The following is a 15,233-nucleotide window of genomic DNA, read 5'->3' on the forward strand; positions in this document are numbered from 1 at the left end:
TACATCAGTGCAAACACTTAACAGATTTAGTGATTTAAGAAATACATATATCTTGGTTATATATATATATATATATATATATATACACACATTGATTTCTTTAGTCCCGTTATTGACAATGGCCTTAACTGACTGATTTTTGGTGGTAGTACTGGGGCAGGACCTACTGTCATCCCAAATAGTACTTTCCCGAGTAACATATTATGGTCATGTTCTGAGAGTTAGCCATCTGACTGATCATCCCCCCCGGGGGCTGACAGTAGCCACATGTCCTGTGCTACCTCTACTGCAGTCTGTTTTGAACTGGGTAGTATATACCATTTGGAAAACAAAACTGTGTTCCCCTTACTTCCTATGCATTATTCCCCTTCCTTCTCCTGCATTCCAACCCCCCTCGAGAAGAGACACCAAGCCTGCAAAAGCCATTAGATACATGATTTCATCTAACCCTCCTTAATATCCTGTAGGATGATGATCAGGCTGTCCATTGTACAGGTGAGCAGCTGAGGCTCACAGAGTTTGGTTAGTGACTTGCCCAAGGCACTCAGCTAGTCAGGGGCAGAATGAGAGGACTTGGGTCACAGTCATCCCACTTTGGCTGGGCAGGGGGCACTTCCTTGCTTCCCTGGCCCCTTTGACCCTTTGTGAGAGGTCAAATACAGTGACAATTCTTGATCTATCAGAGGTGTAGGAGTGGATGCTGAGGTTCAGAGCCTAGACCAGAACCCATCCTTCCTGCCCCAGCTCTCTCCATTAGACCATGTTAAAAGGCTCAGTTCACTTAAAAACACATAAAAAGCCTTTGGATGGCTGAGAGGAGAGGAACATAGAGAATATCCTTTATAGACAAAAAAAACTTAAAGATATAAGATTTAAAATACATAAGAAGGAAGTAAATGTGTCCAAAAAAACCCCTCTGTCACTTCCTGATGGCTTGACTTGCTATATAAACCCATCTTGAGACAATCCATACAAGTAATTCCTTTTTTTTTTTCCCTGAGAACAGTGGAAAGTTGGCAAGAAGTAAAAATTTTCTATGAAATAGGGAGGCGAACAAGTTGTAAATGATGTTAATATCTTCCAGATGGCACAGTTTTACTTGGGAACTGAATTTATTGTAATTAAAGGCATGTGAATTTTTCTATAAATACTGAACTTTGCAAGTTTGACACTGGAAGACTCCATCACTTCTGGAGCCTAGTTGTTTTAAGGGAGGCGTTCCTTCTCTTCCATTTAAAATACATCATTGGATTTCATAATCTGAGTTAAATCATGGAAATATTTTCCCATGTGAAGGACTTTTTTTATCTTCCATGCCAATAAATCTTAATTACGAAGTAAGATTCCTCAGAAATGAGAAATTTAAACTCCAAACATTTCTATTAAAATTATATATTTTAACCATTATTTTACACCGCATGTCTTGAATTTATTTATATATTTATGTTTAAATTAAGCTATTATCACTTTCAGTTTCCCGACATATGTGTTGGGCAATCTTGGAAGCTCTGTTTTTGCTTCAATCAGGAGTCTGGCTTCTTCCAGAACCTTGCTTTCCTTTACACTGTAAGCAATGCTTGTGGGCTCAAGGCTCCCAAACCAACAGCCAACATGACAGGAGAACATTAAAACCACTTCCACCATCACTTCAGCTTCCTCTTCCTACCTTTAGTCCTAGGCTGGCTCTGCTGGTCCCTGCTCTATCAGGTGATGCAAGTGGATGATCCCTCTTGGCTTTGGTTTCTACTACAGCTCCCAAGCTCCAGGTGTCTCACCAGAGGTTGGTCTGTGTGGCAGGCAGAATTTAAAGCAGGGCCCGCAGGACCTTCAGCCCCTGGGGATGACACACTTCCTCCCAGTTATTCAGTCAACCATTAATACAGGTGCTGCTACAAAGGGATTTTGCAGATTTAAATAAGTTATCAACCCAGCTGACCTCAAGAAAGGGAAACTATTTTGGGTGAGCCAGACCCAATCGGGTGAACCCTTAAGAGGGAGTGAGCTTTTGCTGAAGAGCATGAGGCATGAGAAGAACTCATGGGGAGACAGATTTTCTGCTGTTGGCTTTGAAGCTGGAGAGGGCCACATGATGACAAATGTAGGTGGCCCGTAGGATCTGAGAGGAGCTGACAGCCAGCAAGAAAGTGGGGACTACAGACCTACAAGCACAAGAAACTGAATACTGCCCTAATGGTGTGAGCATTGACAAGGACACCAAGCTCAAGATAAGAATGCAACCTGCCAACAGCATGAGTTTGGTCTTGGGGTACCCTGAACTGAGAACCCCAGCCATCCCTTGCTAGACTTCTGCACAATGGAACTGTGACCTAATAAATGTGTGTCATTTTCAGCTCCTCCATTCATGGTGATTTGTTATGCAGCAGTAAGAAACTATTATCTGCTGGACATTTATTACCTCAGTTTCTCTCCTGCACTGGTCTTGGCCGGCCATGACTGCTGGGGGCCCTCAAGGATCAATTGTCATCCCTTTGCACCGCTCCAGGGAGAGCCATTTAATATCTCTTTTAATTTTACTCCGGTAAAACTTTTTTCTTTAACATTTTCTTTCTTCACTTTCGTAATGCCTCATTTCCTGGGACTGTTAACTCTAGTATATATTATTACGTTACTATCTAGCCTATTAATCATCAGTTTTCTATAGCTGCAATAACGTTATGGATATTCATTATTATGACCCTGAGGCATCACAAAAGCTTAAAGATGAAAAGTTTAATGTGTGAGATTAGCTTTATGAGTTTTACTATACTCTGATATTGAGAACAAGTTATCGACTACTTCCATATAGAAACTTTTACTATACTGAATCAGCAGAGCCACCTTCTGGAAAAGATGCTAGGAAGACAGTATTGTGTTGGGATTTCCTGGAGGAGAATTATCTAGAAGCCTGTGGACAAGAGCAAGATTAACAGCACGTGGGCCTCTGAGGATGACAATGACATGGCAAAAGACAAAAGTGTTTGCAACAGTTTTTGTTCCAAGAGAGGTGAGGGGGTTGGCATTCCCATTTACAATCAGTGGAATTGGTTACAGGAGAGATGGTTTGGTTTCAGTATACCCAGCAGCTACTGAGCAAAGCTGCCCATTCTCTTTAGCACCAAGTACTTCCTAGCACCGTCCTCCCTGCACTCTGGAATTTGTGCTCAGTACTGAGGGACTCCAGGGTGGGGAAATGGAAATGCTGGTAAAAGGCTACTCTCCTACAAGTGAATGGGTAGCAGGTAGCTACCCCAACTGAAAAAGCACCACCTCATGCCCTGCCCTGGCAGTGTCAAGAGCGTATTACTTAGTGTGAATAGGCATAAACACATAGCAAGCAGAGCTATAGTAAGGCTATGGACTAGAAGTTAGGAGTGTAGCAAAAGGAACACTAGACTTGATATGTATCAAAAGGATTGCTGAAAGAAAAGTAAGGGAGACTGAACTTGAGACAGTGTCAGGACAAGTGCAAATGAGCTCCAGGTCAAAGACTAATGTCCTACAATCCTGCTTACAATACACAGTGGTGTACAGAAGAAAAAGATACACACACACACACACACACATATATATGAAAAAATATAGATTTGGGAAAAGATGTTTATCATTTTAATAAGGGAAAAATACTTTCTAAACTTACAAATAAACATTAAATGGGAATATGACAAAATAATAAAGCAGTATTCCTTCTCTAGTACAAATTTTAAAACTTTGTCAGATTCAGAATGGCTTTCCTAGAAATTGGCACCTTGTAGAATTGGCCAGGTCGTAGCCCGGCCTCTCTGTTCCTCTGAAAATGTGGCAGGCTCTCCAGCCAGGCCCTCAACCTGCTCCAGGTTTGGGGTGTTGCCACCTCCTCCAGGAGGGGGAGTGACCAAGGCCGGCTGGAGTCCTGGTACAGTCAAAGGGGCTACCCTTCTTGCTTAGCCGTCTTGGGGAACTAGGGAGGATGGACCTGCATTACTACCCAGGCTCTGCCCCTGCCCCGTCTTCCCTGGAGCCATCTGTGCTCAGGCCCAGGGTGCTGGACCCAGGGAGAAACCCAAACTCCAGCTGCTCTTCTGGACCACTCCAGAGCCCCCCCGCCCCCACTTCGTGTCTACTCCTCCACTGCCCAGGCTGGGCTGGGCTTCTTGTCAGGCAGCCCCTGCACATCCAGCCAAGCAGGAGGACCACGAGTAGGACCAGGATAGTGCTGAAAGGAGGCCCATTCCATGGCCACCATCAATTCCACTGGAACTTTCAACTCAAGGGACTTCTTGGAGGCCAAGGGCTCTCTCTGTTTCTATCTTTGTCTGCCTCTCACACACACATACACATGCACATAGCCCTCTGCACGCACCAAGATGTCCGCGTACATAGCTCTAGCACACTGGTAAGAAAAGTCAGTGAAATATTAGTTGATGGGGCATGTTTCTAGCAACAATGGCCAGTTATAAAATGAATAGTGAGCTGTGAATGAATAATTCTAATAAGGTCATACCCATTCGCCACTTCCCAAAAAATATGTACAAAAGGGAGTAACAAGAGCAGAAATTAGAAACAAATTTGCCTAAAGGTAGGCAATGTCGAAAGGATAGAAATCATTTCATCTATATGTCTCCCCCAGTGCTGTGCTCCCTCTGGGCTGGCACCACCTGATAAGCGCCTTCCTGGGATCGCCGTACAGACTATGGGAGATGATACATCTGATAGCACTTTATAACATAGAAATTACTGTACAAATGGCAAGTGTTATTGCCAGCATTTCAGACAATATTATATCAAATCTGATTCATTTTAACTTTCTAGTATAAATAAATAAATAAATAAATAACAGAGAATTTCATTGATTCAGTTTTTTAAAATAAATAAATACAAAGCCTTTGATTTACTTCCAAATAAAACATCATAAAAAAAATAGTGTCTTCTGACCAAGAAGTTAAAAAAAACTTGTTAGCTAGGCAATAAGGTACTGATTTGCTACCTTATATATAGGTGGTTAATGCATTTCAAAATGACTTCTATTTGATTGCAAAGTAACACTTACCTGGGATGCCTGGGTGGCTTGGTCGGTTAAGCGTCTGATTCTTCATCTCAGCTCAGGCCTGGATTTTGGGGTTGTGAGTTTAAGTCCCTCACTGAGCTCCACACTTAAGTAATAAAAATAAATAAATAAACAAACAAACAAATAAATAAACAAGGACACCTGGGTGGCTCATGGTTGGGCATCTGCCTTCGGCTCAGATCATGATCCCAGGGTCCTGGGATCGAGTCCTGCATCAGGATCCCTGTGCTTTTCCCTTTGTCTATGTCTCTGCCTCTCTCTCTCTCTCTGTGTCTCTTACAGACACAGAGACTTTAAATAAAATCTTTTAAAAATAAGAAATAAATAAATAAAGGAACACTTATCCATTGTAAAACTTTTAAAAAATACAGAAATAACTAAGGAACATCAACTCACTACCCAGAGGTAATCACTTATTCATGTCTGGGCATACTTTCTTCCGGTTCTTTTTCTTTTTTATTTTTTCTTTTTTTTTTTAAAGATTTTTTTTTATTTTTTATTAATGATAGTCACAGAGAGAGAGAGAGAGAGGCAGAGACACAGGCAGAGGGAGAAGCAGGCTCCATACACCGGGAGCCCGACGTGGGATTCGATCCCAGGTCTCCAGGATCGCGCCCTGGGCCAAAGGCAGGCGCCAAACCGCTGCGCCACACAGGGATCCCCCGGTTCTTTTTCTATGTGTGAGAATGTACTGTAGATAGGGTTTTTTAAGTGATTTTTCACTTACGATATTAACACTTTTTCCTATGTTATAAAAAAATATTTTATCAAATAGGCCTTTTATTTTTTTATTTTTGTTTTTTTTTTAAGATTTTATTTATTTATTCATGAAAGACAGAGAGAAAGGCAGAGACACAGGCAGAGGGAGAAGCAGGCTCCTTTCAGGGAGCCCAAGGTGGGACTCGATCCCGGGACCCGGGATCACACCCTGAGCCAAAGATAGATGCTCAACCGCTGAGCCACCCAGGCATCCCTCAAATAGGCTTTTTTTTTTTTTTCAAATAGGCTTTTTAATGGCTGAATAATATTCCATGAAATGATTGTACATAAACTCCTTCTTGTTTCCTTCCTGCCTGCCTTATGTCCATTCCTACCCTCATTATTCTAAATAAAGCTTCAGGCAATAGTTTTGCATAAATATTTGACATTATTCCAGATTATTTCCTTTGAATGGATTTCTAAAAATTGCTTTTATTAAATAAGAGGCTATGAACTTTAGTATCCTCTTCATCTATCTTGATTAGGACATTGCAAGCAAGCCAGAACTTAGGGGTGAATCTCATGTAAAATCACTCAGAAACACAGATGCATAAGCCAATTGGCTCCTCCTAGCTCCATCACTGTATATTTTTTATTTCCAAATCCTCCGTCTAATGCTATGAGAGTAAAGTCTATTCTCTTCTGGGGAATACATAAGGTAATTCGTGGACAGCAGCATGGTAATCGTTTACAGGTTGTTCAGTAAGGATAACAATTAATGCCTTGTGCAAAATAAGCCAAAGATCCAAAGAAACACATTGTTGCAGGTGAAAATTATGTTAGCTAACATCATTTCTCACTCTGGTTTATAATGTCAGGTATCAAATTTGTCCATTATTAATGTACATATGTACGTGGGGATAGATCCTCTTGGAAGGAGATTACAAAGACGCCATCATCTATAACCCCTTTTCCAGAAGCTGCGAGGGGTTGGTACAGTAGCTCCCCTGTGCAGATAACACCCTGCAGAGGATTAGCTTTCTTTCCAGCATCAGGCTCCACCAGTGGGGAGTCAGGGGTCATTTGTACATGCAAGAGAAAACCCGACTTGAGTAAAGTGTGCTATTCGTCTATTCAGCGCCGCTCACCTATAAAGCCTCTGAAACCGCTCTTTACTGACAGTACATTTCTCATTTTCCCATCACTTCTCCCCCTACTTGGCTATTTTCCTAAAACTGTAATTCAAACTTTCCAAAAGAAAAAAAAATAAGCTCTGGGTAATCCTTTCAAGAATTCTTAGAAGGAGATCTTTATTCTTTTATCACTCTTATGGGAAACCTAACCCGTGATTAGTATTAGGATTCAGAATGTTTTCACCACCCTCAGAGGCCCAGGTAGGGCGAGAGCAGGGGCGTCAGGAGGCGGAAAGTCCTTTAGCTTAAGGAGTTTGCACTCCCAAGCGGGGACGCTCCTGAGAAGAGCCGCCAGTGTCCTGGACCCTAAAATGGGGACCATGGCAAAGTGTCCCTTCATCGTAGAAGAGTTAGCTCGCAGTAGATATAGGCTGCTTTACCATTCCAAGCGCAGAACAACGGGAGAGCAGTAAGGTAGGAGATTTAAGAAAAGAAATGGCAGGATGTGGGGGGAGGTTGTCCTCTGGGATAGTTACAAAGTCCACATGACGTTTACATTCCTGTGATGATACGTGAGCAGCTGAGGTCGGAGGAAGGGCGTTCCTGGCGGGACCCTTGTCTGCTCTGGCCCCCACCCCTGCACAGCAGGCTGGAGCATTTCGGACTCAAGCTGGGACCCCCTTGTCACCCGGAGCAGTCCCTTTCTGGAGCAGGGCTCCGCACGGGCAGACAGGTCAAACTGCCATCCCCTTCTCTAGCTTCTGTGCATCCGATTCCTGAGACACAACTCCCAGTTCTCCTCCAGCAGCTGTAACCTGTTCTGAATGAGAGTCACGCAAGTGCCCCTGTTTTCACCTGTGGAGGTCTCACTGTCTCGACTGGGGAGCTTGACATTCCAAGAAATGCAGTGTTTGCCACACTGGAGCAGTAACAGAGCAATGTGCAGCAGGCTGGGGAGCGAAATTTGCAAACTCAGTATCCTGGGCCTCAGGCCAATGCAGGCTGGGTGCGTTGCTGTGGTGACACATTTAGTCTCTGGGGAGGGAGGCTGGCACACCGGCTGCATTCCTGGCACCGCATTTGCCAGCAAGAAACTTATGGAGTGGAACTGGTATCAACTCCAGAGGGAGATGCAAGCTGCTTTCTTAACTTCCTTGGCAGTACTACCCTTTGCAACTTGTGCACATAAACCCTCCTGAATATTTACATGAACTGCTATTTGTGACACTCTTTGGGGCCCTGTTGGATGGTACTTTGAAGGGAAGTGCTAAAATGATAGCAGCATTCCAGTTTATAAATGTAACTATTATATCCCTGAATAATTCAATTTCCTAAAATTGGCACTTAACGATGCAATGACTTATCTCTTGCTGGGAAGAGATTCGAATCCCTCTCCTCCTTTTAAAAATAGCTTTTCCTGTTGCCAAGAGGAGAGCCTGGTATTTACTATTAAAATACCAGCTTCTTTCCCTGTTGCAACTCACTGCACTTTATTGGCTAAGCTCTCTCCTACCTGGGGAAGGGCTCCTCACAGAGCACCCTTAGTTCCCAGGAAAGCCTCATCCACCTCTCTTATTGGTGCCTGGAAAGCAACATGCACTCGGTGGTGGCCACTTAGTATTCAGACCATGTCAAGATGCAAGTAAAAAGTCTATATTGCACCATCACCAGGCCCGACACAGCCAACAGTTCAAATCACGGTTCAACTATAAGCATAAGCAAGTGAGGGGCCAAGGATGTGGACCTGTCTAGTCAATGAAGCACGGGAGGGAAAAGGAATCTCCATGGAAATGCCAACATGGGGGCTTGAATGCATGTGGAGATGCTGTTCTTCCGCTGCCCTGGATTAGCAGAAGGCTCCCGAGGATTTTTAACCTAAAGCTTTCCTCCTTCTCTTCCTGCTCCTCCTCCTCCACCTACTCCTCCACCTGCTCCTCCTCCTCCTGTTCCTCCTCCTCCACCTGCTCCTCCTCCTACTCCTGCTCCTGTTCCTTCTCCTCCTACTCCTACTCCTGCTCCTCCTCCTCCTCTTGTTCATCCTCCTCCTGCTCCTCCTTCTCCTCCTGCTCCTCTTCCTGCTCTGCCTCCTCCTGCTCCTGCTCCTCCTGCTCCTCCTCCTGCTCTGCCTCCTCCTCCTGCTCCTCCTCCTCCTGCTCTTCCACCTCCTCCTCCTCCTCCTCCTCCTCCTTCACATTTTCTTCTCCTCCTGCTTCTTCTTCTTTTAACATGCAAAGCATCTCCCAAAGTATTGAGAATGGAACAATTCCTCTGTGTCTGTCCGTAGTTTCACAAAGGGACGTGATGCTAGCAGGCCAGTGATTCCTACTGGAAACATCAGATGCAGCAGAGGAAAGGCAGTTAATACAATAATTCACATATGTTAATGCTTAGTTCTATCAATGTCAGCTTCCTTTTATTCTCGATATACACAAAGCTGGCATACAATTTTAACTGATGAGGTAATGTCATTTTTAATTTAGAGAGCCTTAAGCCGTCCACTCTAACTAGAGGATATCATCTTCGCAGTTCTCTCGTGAGACTTTATGTAAGCATAAGTCATGTGTCCTGGACAGTTTGAAAAGGAACTGTTAAAGATGACATTGGTCATTGTGAAGATTTTCCCCACTTTGATCTCTTTTAAATCGCAAGATACAGTTTATATTACTGCCATATTTTAGCCATTCCTGAAATTAATATATCCCAGGACTTTTGGACCAAGTCAAACATAGAAATAAAATGAAGGTTTGAAATGAACGGATTGTAATGCTTTCACGTCAGTTCTAGAGGAAAAGTGAAGATGGCTCAGATTAGCTGGCTCCTAGGTGACTTGGTAAATAACAAGAGAGGAAAGGGAAAGACACTAAGAAATCGATAACACCAAACAAACAAGAATCTTCCTATTTTCCAGGAGGATGCTAGTCTACTAGAGACAGCTCCCCAACTTTTGGAGATAAAGAAACATACGTGTTAACTCAGTGCAATAACATTTTATCGTGATTTCCTTTACCATTTATCTCTTCAGTGTATTATTATTAAGCCTCATTTTTTTTTTTTTAAATCACATCACTTTGGTGACTTCAAGTGTGTCACATTTCCTTTTCAAACAACTATGTTGCTTTAAAGATTCAGGCTGGTGGGTGTAAACGAAGTAACTTTCCATTTTCAAATAAACTTTTTTCTTCAGAGAGATTATGTTCTGCAATTCAAGGGTAGTTTTGGGGAAGATGATGTATTTTAACCACTGTGGATACTGAGAGAGGCTTTTTTCTAAGAAGTCTAGAGTTTGGTAGAATTGAGTTAAATAGTAAAGAATCTGTTTATTATTCTGTGGCCATATGTTTAGAGGATCGCTCACAGAAATCAAAGTATTGTTCATGGAGAGCTCCAGCCAAGGAGACATTTTGAATTCATAAAAGAACTTCACAGTTTGAAAAGAATGCATAGCATTATGTATTGACACCCCACCACCATAGACAAAGGAACACAAGTTAATAATAGAGAATTGTGCTCATGAGATTTTTCTTTTTCTTGTTAATGGTTACTTTAAGTGACATTGTCTGCAAGTATAATGTACACCATTATTCTTAATAGTTCTGTGTTGCCAGATGATGTATACAGACATGATGTAGTCCATTTTAATTATTTCATTTTGCTGAAGTTTTCTCCCTCCATGAAATACAGTGGTGAATACAGATAGCGCAGTTTTCCTGACAGACTATGCTGGATATAGCTGCCTTCTACATTATCAAAATTAGCAGGGCATTTCTCTCTAACTTGCTGTTTTCTTCTGTATTTATGTGCTAGGTATGACTACGTGGAAGTCATTGATGGAGAAAATGAAAATGGACGCCCTTGGGGAAAATTCTGTGGGAAGATCGCCCCTTCTCCTGTGGTGTCTTCAGGGCCATTTCTTTTTATCAAGTTTGTCTCTGACTATGAGACACATGGCGCTGGGTTTTCCATACGTTATGAAATTTTCAAGAGAGGTGAGTGACTTCCAGTGGAACAAGTGTGGCTAAATGTTCATTCACGTTGTTTGCTTCCATGAAAGACTAAAGCAAAAAGAAGACCAGGCGTAATGCTTTTATCTTTTTGTAAAAACTCATATATTCCCACCTCAGAACTGTTGGAAACTACTTTACACCAAGGAAAATTACCCAATGTGTTGAGGGAGTTACGTTTGAAATTTTTTAAGTATTTCAGAATTCAAAATTGCATCATTCTAATAGGCTGACTGGTGTTTATAAGGCATATATTCTGTTCTGTAAAACTCTTTTGAGAGTGTTGATTCTTGGCTTTCTTTTTCAAAAATAAGTCTGATCTGCTCTTGAAGTTTGATTTCTTTCATTAAAAATATGTGAGTTAGGGATCCCTGGGTGGCGCAGCAGTTTAGCGCCTGCCTTTGGCCCAGGGCGCGATCCTGGAGACCCTGGGATCGAATCCCACGTCGGGCTCCCGGTGCATGGAGCCTGCTTCTCCCTCTGCCTGTGTCTCTGCCTCTCTCTCTCTCTCTCTGTGTGACTATCATAAATGAATAAAAAAAAAAAAAAAAGAATTAAAAAAAAATTTAAAAAAAAATAAAAATATGTGAGTCCCTTTTAAAGCTGTATCCATCCTATTCCCTTTATTTTATTACAAAATTCAAAACTGGTGTTTCCCAGGAGAAGCAAAGCAGTCCACTAGCCTTAGAGTTTCTAAAGTTATTGAAGGAAGAAGAGGTGTTTTATTAACATCTGTTTAAGAAGAAGAATAGTTGGGGAAAGAACTTCTTAGAGAAAGCAGAACAGTAAACTTTCAATGGTATTCCCTTCGGAAATAAAGATCTTTCTCTCCCTCCAATATAATCACTTAGTAATCTGTTCCAATGGTATATTGATATGGATAGAATCTGACAATTCTTAGTCTCCCGGCCTTGAGAAATTGAATCCCCGGGTCAGTCAATTGATAAACAATGTATCTTTATCCAAATGTCACTGTTTTTCATAAGGGCTGGTAGACTCCTTTAATGTGTTAAATTCAGCCTTCTCTTTTAAGTTGACAGTAATGTAATGGGGGTGGGGAGGCAAACTAGGGCTAGAGGTTCAAGATTTGAGTGTATTGTCCTAGAATATAGCAGAAAGCCTTTTTTAATAGAAATAAAAAATCTGGCTACCCCAATTACAAATTCTCAGCAGCAACTGAGAATTTAAAAAAAAAAAAAAAAAAAAAGGAGTCTTTAAGAGTTTCTGGAAACATTGGTATAACCTCTTAAAATTTCAAAGAAATCTGGCACTGACCCCAAATAAGTATGGATAGATGGAGACAACTTTCTTCAAAAATTTATATAAGCACACACTTGGAAAACCTATTGCATAAATAGTGTACATACAACATCAGTATGTACATATTTTCTTGCATTGAAAGCTGTTTGACCTGTTATATAAATCACATATTACATGTATGTATCTGACACATATACACACATCTGCATTTGCTTGCTTACCTGCCTATGGCACTATCAAAAAGAAAAAAAAGGGGCCAGCAAAGAGTTGAAGAGTACCCTTCCATTTGCAGTGTTTCTCCAAGATCTGAGTATGGTTACAGAGAAAAACCGAGAGCTCTGTAACTAAGTCATTAAGAATTCTTCATTGTCCTTCCCAATGAACTCAGTTCCCTATACTTCCATGGCCTCAGAGATACTGTCATTTCCCTATCCTGATCTCTAACACCACCCTTGAAACTTGAAGCCAGTTTTTCTTTCTTTTCTTGCCTCCCTACATCCAATGTGACTTCTATTTCTTTTGAATTTATATCCACAAGTGTCCAAAGGTCATGTTGCCTTTCCACATCCATGGCCATTAACTAAATAGGCCCAATTTGGGTTCTCCCTATGTTTTCTTATCCTGCACACAACTTCCCAAATGGTGATCAAACCACTGTCCTCGAGATACCTCTGGAAGGTGTCCATCACCTGTTGGGTTAAGCCTGAATGTCCCATTGGGTCAAGTTCAAGGCTTGACATCAAGTGCCCCCAACCTTGTCCAGCTTCACCTCCCATACATCCACTCTCAGCTAAGGAGATCCACCTGCCTAAGGAGAATTCACTGGGTAATGGCCAGCAGACTAAATGTGAAGTGAATTCTGCCTCTGACTGCCTTCATGAATGTTCTGAGACTTGGATTCCTCACCTGGTAAATGGACAACAATGTCTAGCACAAGCTGGTTGTGAAGACCTGTAGGAATAAAAACATGAGAAACATGGAACCAGTTCATGATTAGAGTGTATTCAGTAATTACGAGCCATTACAACGCTTACAGATACAGTTCATGCCATCAGATTTCAGAGCCCTTGTTCTCTGTCAGTTTATTTCCCTTAACCCCCATGGAAACCTGGCTCTAAACTTATTCTTCTCAGGGAGCCTTTCTAATGCTTCTGCTTTTTTTTCCTGCACATATACCCAACTTGTCCCCTACACATGTACACGACACACATACACAGTACACACATATGCATACTATATATATATATACACATATGTATATATATATGGTATACACACACACACGGATGTGTTTTACTAACCATTATGTTTTGCTTTAATATTTTCAAATTTGTTCATATGTGCATAGTTTATTTCCCAACCAGATTGGTACTACCTAAAAAGTGTAAAAAAACATCCCCCCTCACCCCGCCCCACTGTTCATACTACATCCTTATAGGTGCCTATAGAAAGTCATTAACTAACAATACAATTATGCATACATATATGAGTTCATGGACATTTTTCCTCAGAAGCCATCTAATGCTGTTATAAAGTCCATGAATCTCATTTTTTTCAAAACATACCCCTTCTTTCAGAGTGCAGCAATTTCAAGTTTCCTCAAAACACATAAATTATACTAATCATAGTTGAACCAATAAATGTGTCTTTCACCTGTTGACCTTGAGGTTTTCTGGCAATAGATTACAGTTCTAAGGAAAATTTAGGCCTTTCCTGCATCCCTAAAACTGCATTTATAAAAGGCCACCTTTGCTTGAGAGTCAGCAAAGCCAGTCCCTACCTCTTCTCATGTCTCTTGGAGCCACTCTAGACACCCTAATTTTCTTCCCAGCTCCCCCACTTTCCCCTTCTCCATGTCTTTTCCTAGATGCTGAAAGCTTGGGACACAGCCCTAAAATTATTCCCAGTCACCTAAAAGAATTTCTTCAGGAAACCCATACTTCCCTACCTATCACTCTTTCTTGCCCTTCCCTTGGTCCAGGTCATCCAAGCTCAACTGCTGAAAGAAGCTGTGGACATTTTCTGTGGGTCTCCATGTGAGGAAGGCATGGCATTTATTGAGAGCAAGAGTGGTCACTTCATATATTATTTAGTTAAGAGTCTGCATATTTAATAATAATTCCAAAGACAGTATCTTAGCTATTATTATTATGTATCCTATTGTCATTAACAATGACTTGTGGCTTTCCTACAGCTACACAAGGTCCCCTAAGTCTTACAAATAACATCTAAAGCACAGAGTTAGGCTACCGATCTCATGTGTGCACTTCTCACAGCAGCAACTTGCTCACTCCTAGGCACGTGGGGCTACTCACCCTCCCTCTTGTTTAGCGCTGTATATTCTGCAGAATTATTTCACCACTCCCCTACCTTGCTTCTTTTGGGGAGGTGCTTGCTCAACTGTGGCAAACCTACACAACAGTGAACAAGAAAAATATCAAAACAAATCTTGATGTTTACTGGAGGAAGTAGGAACTGACAGAATCTTTAAGTTTGAAGGGCTCTTTATTCCAAATCCTAAAGCCCAGCTCCCACTTGTTATACACAGAATCTGAGGACTGGGAAGGTTAGGATGCCACCTAGGTTACATAGCAGGTTAGCAGGAACGGTGGATCTGGAACTCAGATCTGGTGCTCCATCCAGTTCTCTTCCACTACCCCATGGGATTTCTCCAATTCTTGTCATGTACATAGGCTAGCCTTAGGGAAAGCATTGAAATGTATTTGATTTTGAAAGTATGCCCTTCATTCCTGTCATTTTTTCTCTCTCATTAAATCTTGATCTCATCTATTTTATCTTTTTAAGAAGCAGAAAATATTAGTACCTGAATTCAACCCTTTGAATTTTGCCTTACAAGGGCCTACCCAAAGCATTTTTTTTTTTTTTTGCCCCAGGGAAGAAGCTGGAGGTCTCCAGAGTGAATGTTCCTACATCTTAAAATTAAAATAAAAGGGCTTCCAGTATCATATATATATATTCTTTGTAAATTAATGGTTTAAATTAGTATAGTCACTGCTATCTTAGAAGCCACTCATTAACTTAGAAACAGATTATAAACAATGCAGCACGTTTCATACTCTTCTCACCTGTAATTCA

At 41.6% G+C, this 15,233-nt stretch overlaps 1 protein-coding gene across 4 annotated transcripts in view; it reads left to right on the forward strand.

Annotated features, from left to right (window-relative positions):
• NRP1 (neuropilin 1) overlaps positions 1-15,233 on the forward strand; it is a 137,991-nt gene that overhangs the window by 46,244 nt on the left and 76,514 nt on the right. For all 4 annotated transcript variants that reach the window (XM_038529705.1, XM_038529707.1, XM_038529708.1 and 1 more), the window contains exon 3: positions 10,681-10,862. In XM_038529705.1, coding sequence (XP_038385633.1) covers positions 10,681-10,862 — 182 coding nt within the window. The remainder of the gene's footprint in view (positions 1-10,680; positions 10,863-15,233) is intronic.

The sequence above is a fragment of the Canis lupus genome, chromosome 2 (assembly GCF_011100685.1).
Source record: "Canis lupus familiaris isolate Mischka breed German Shepherd chromosome 2, alternate assembly UU_Cfam_GSD_1.0, whole genome shotgun sequence".
Classification (NCBI taxonomy): domain Eukaryota; kingdom Metazoa; phylum Chordata; class Mammalia; order Carnivora; family Canidae; genus Canis; species Canis lupus.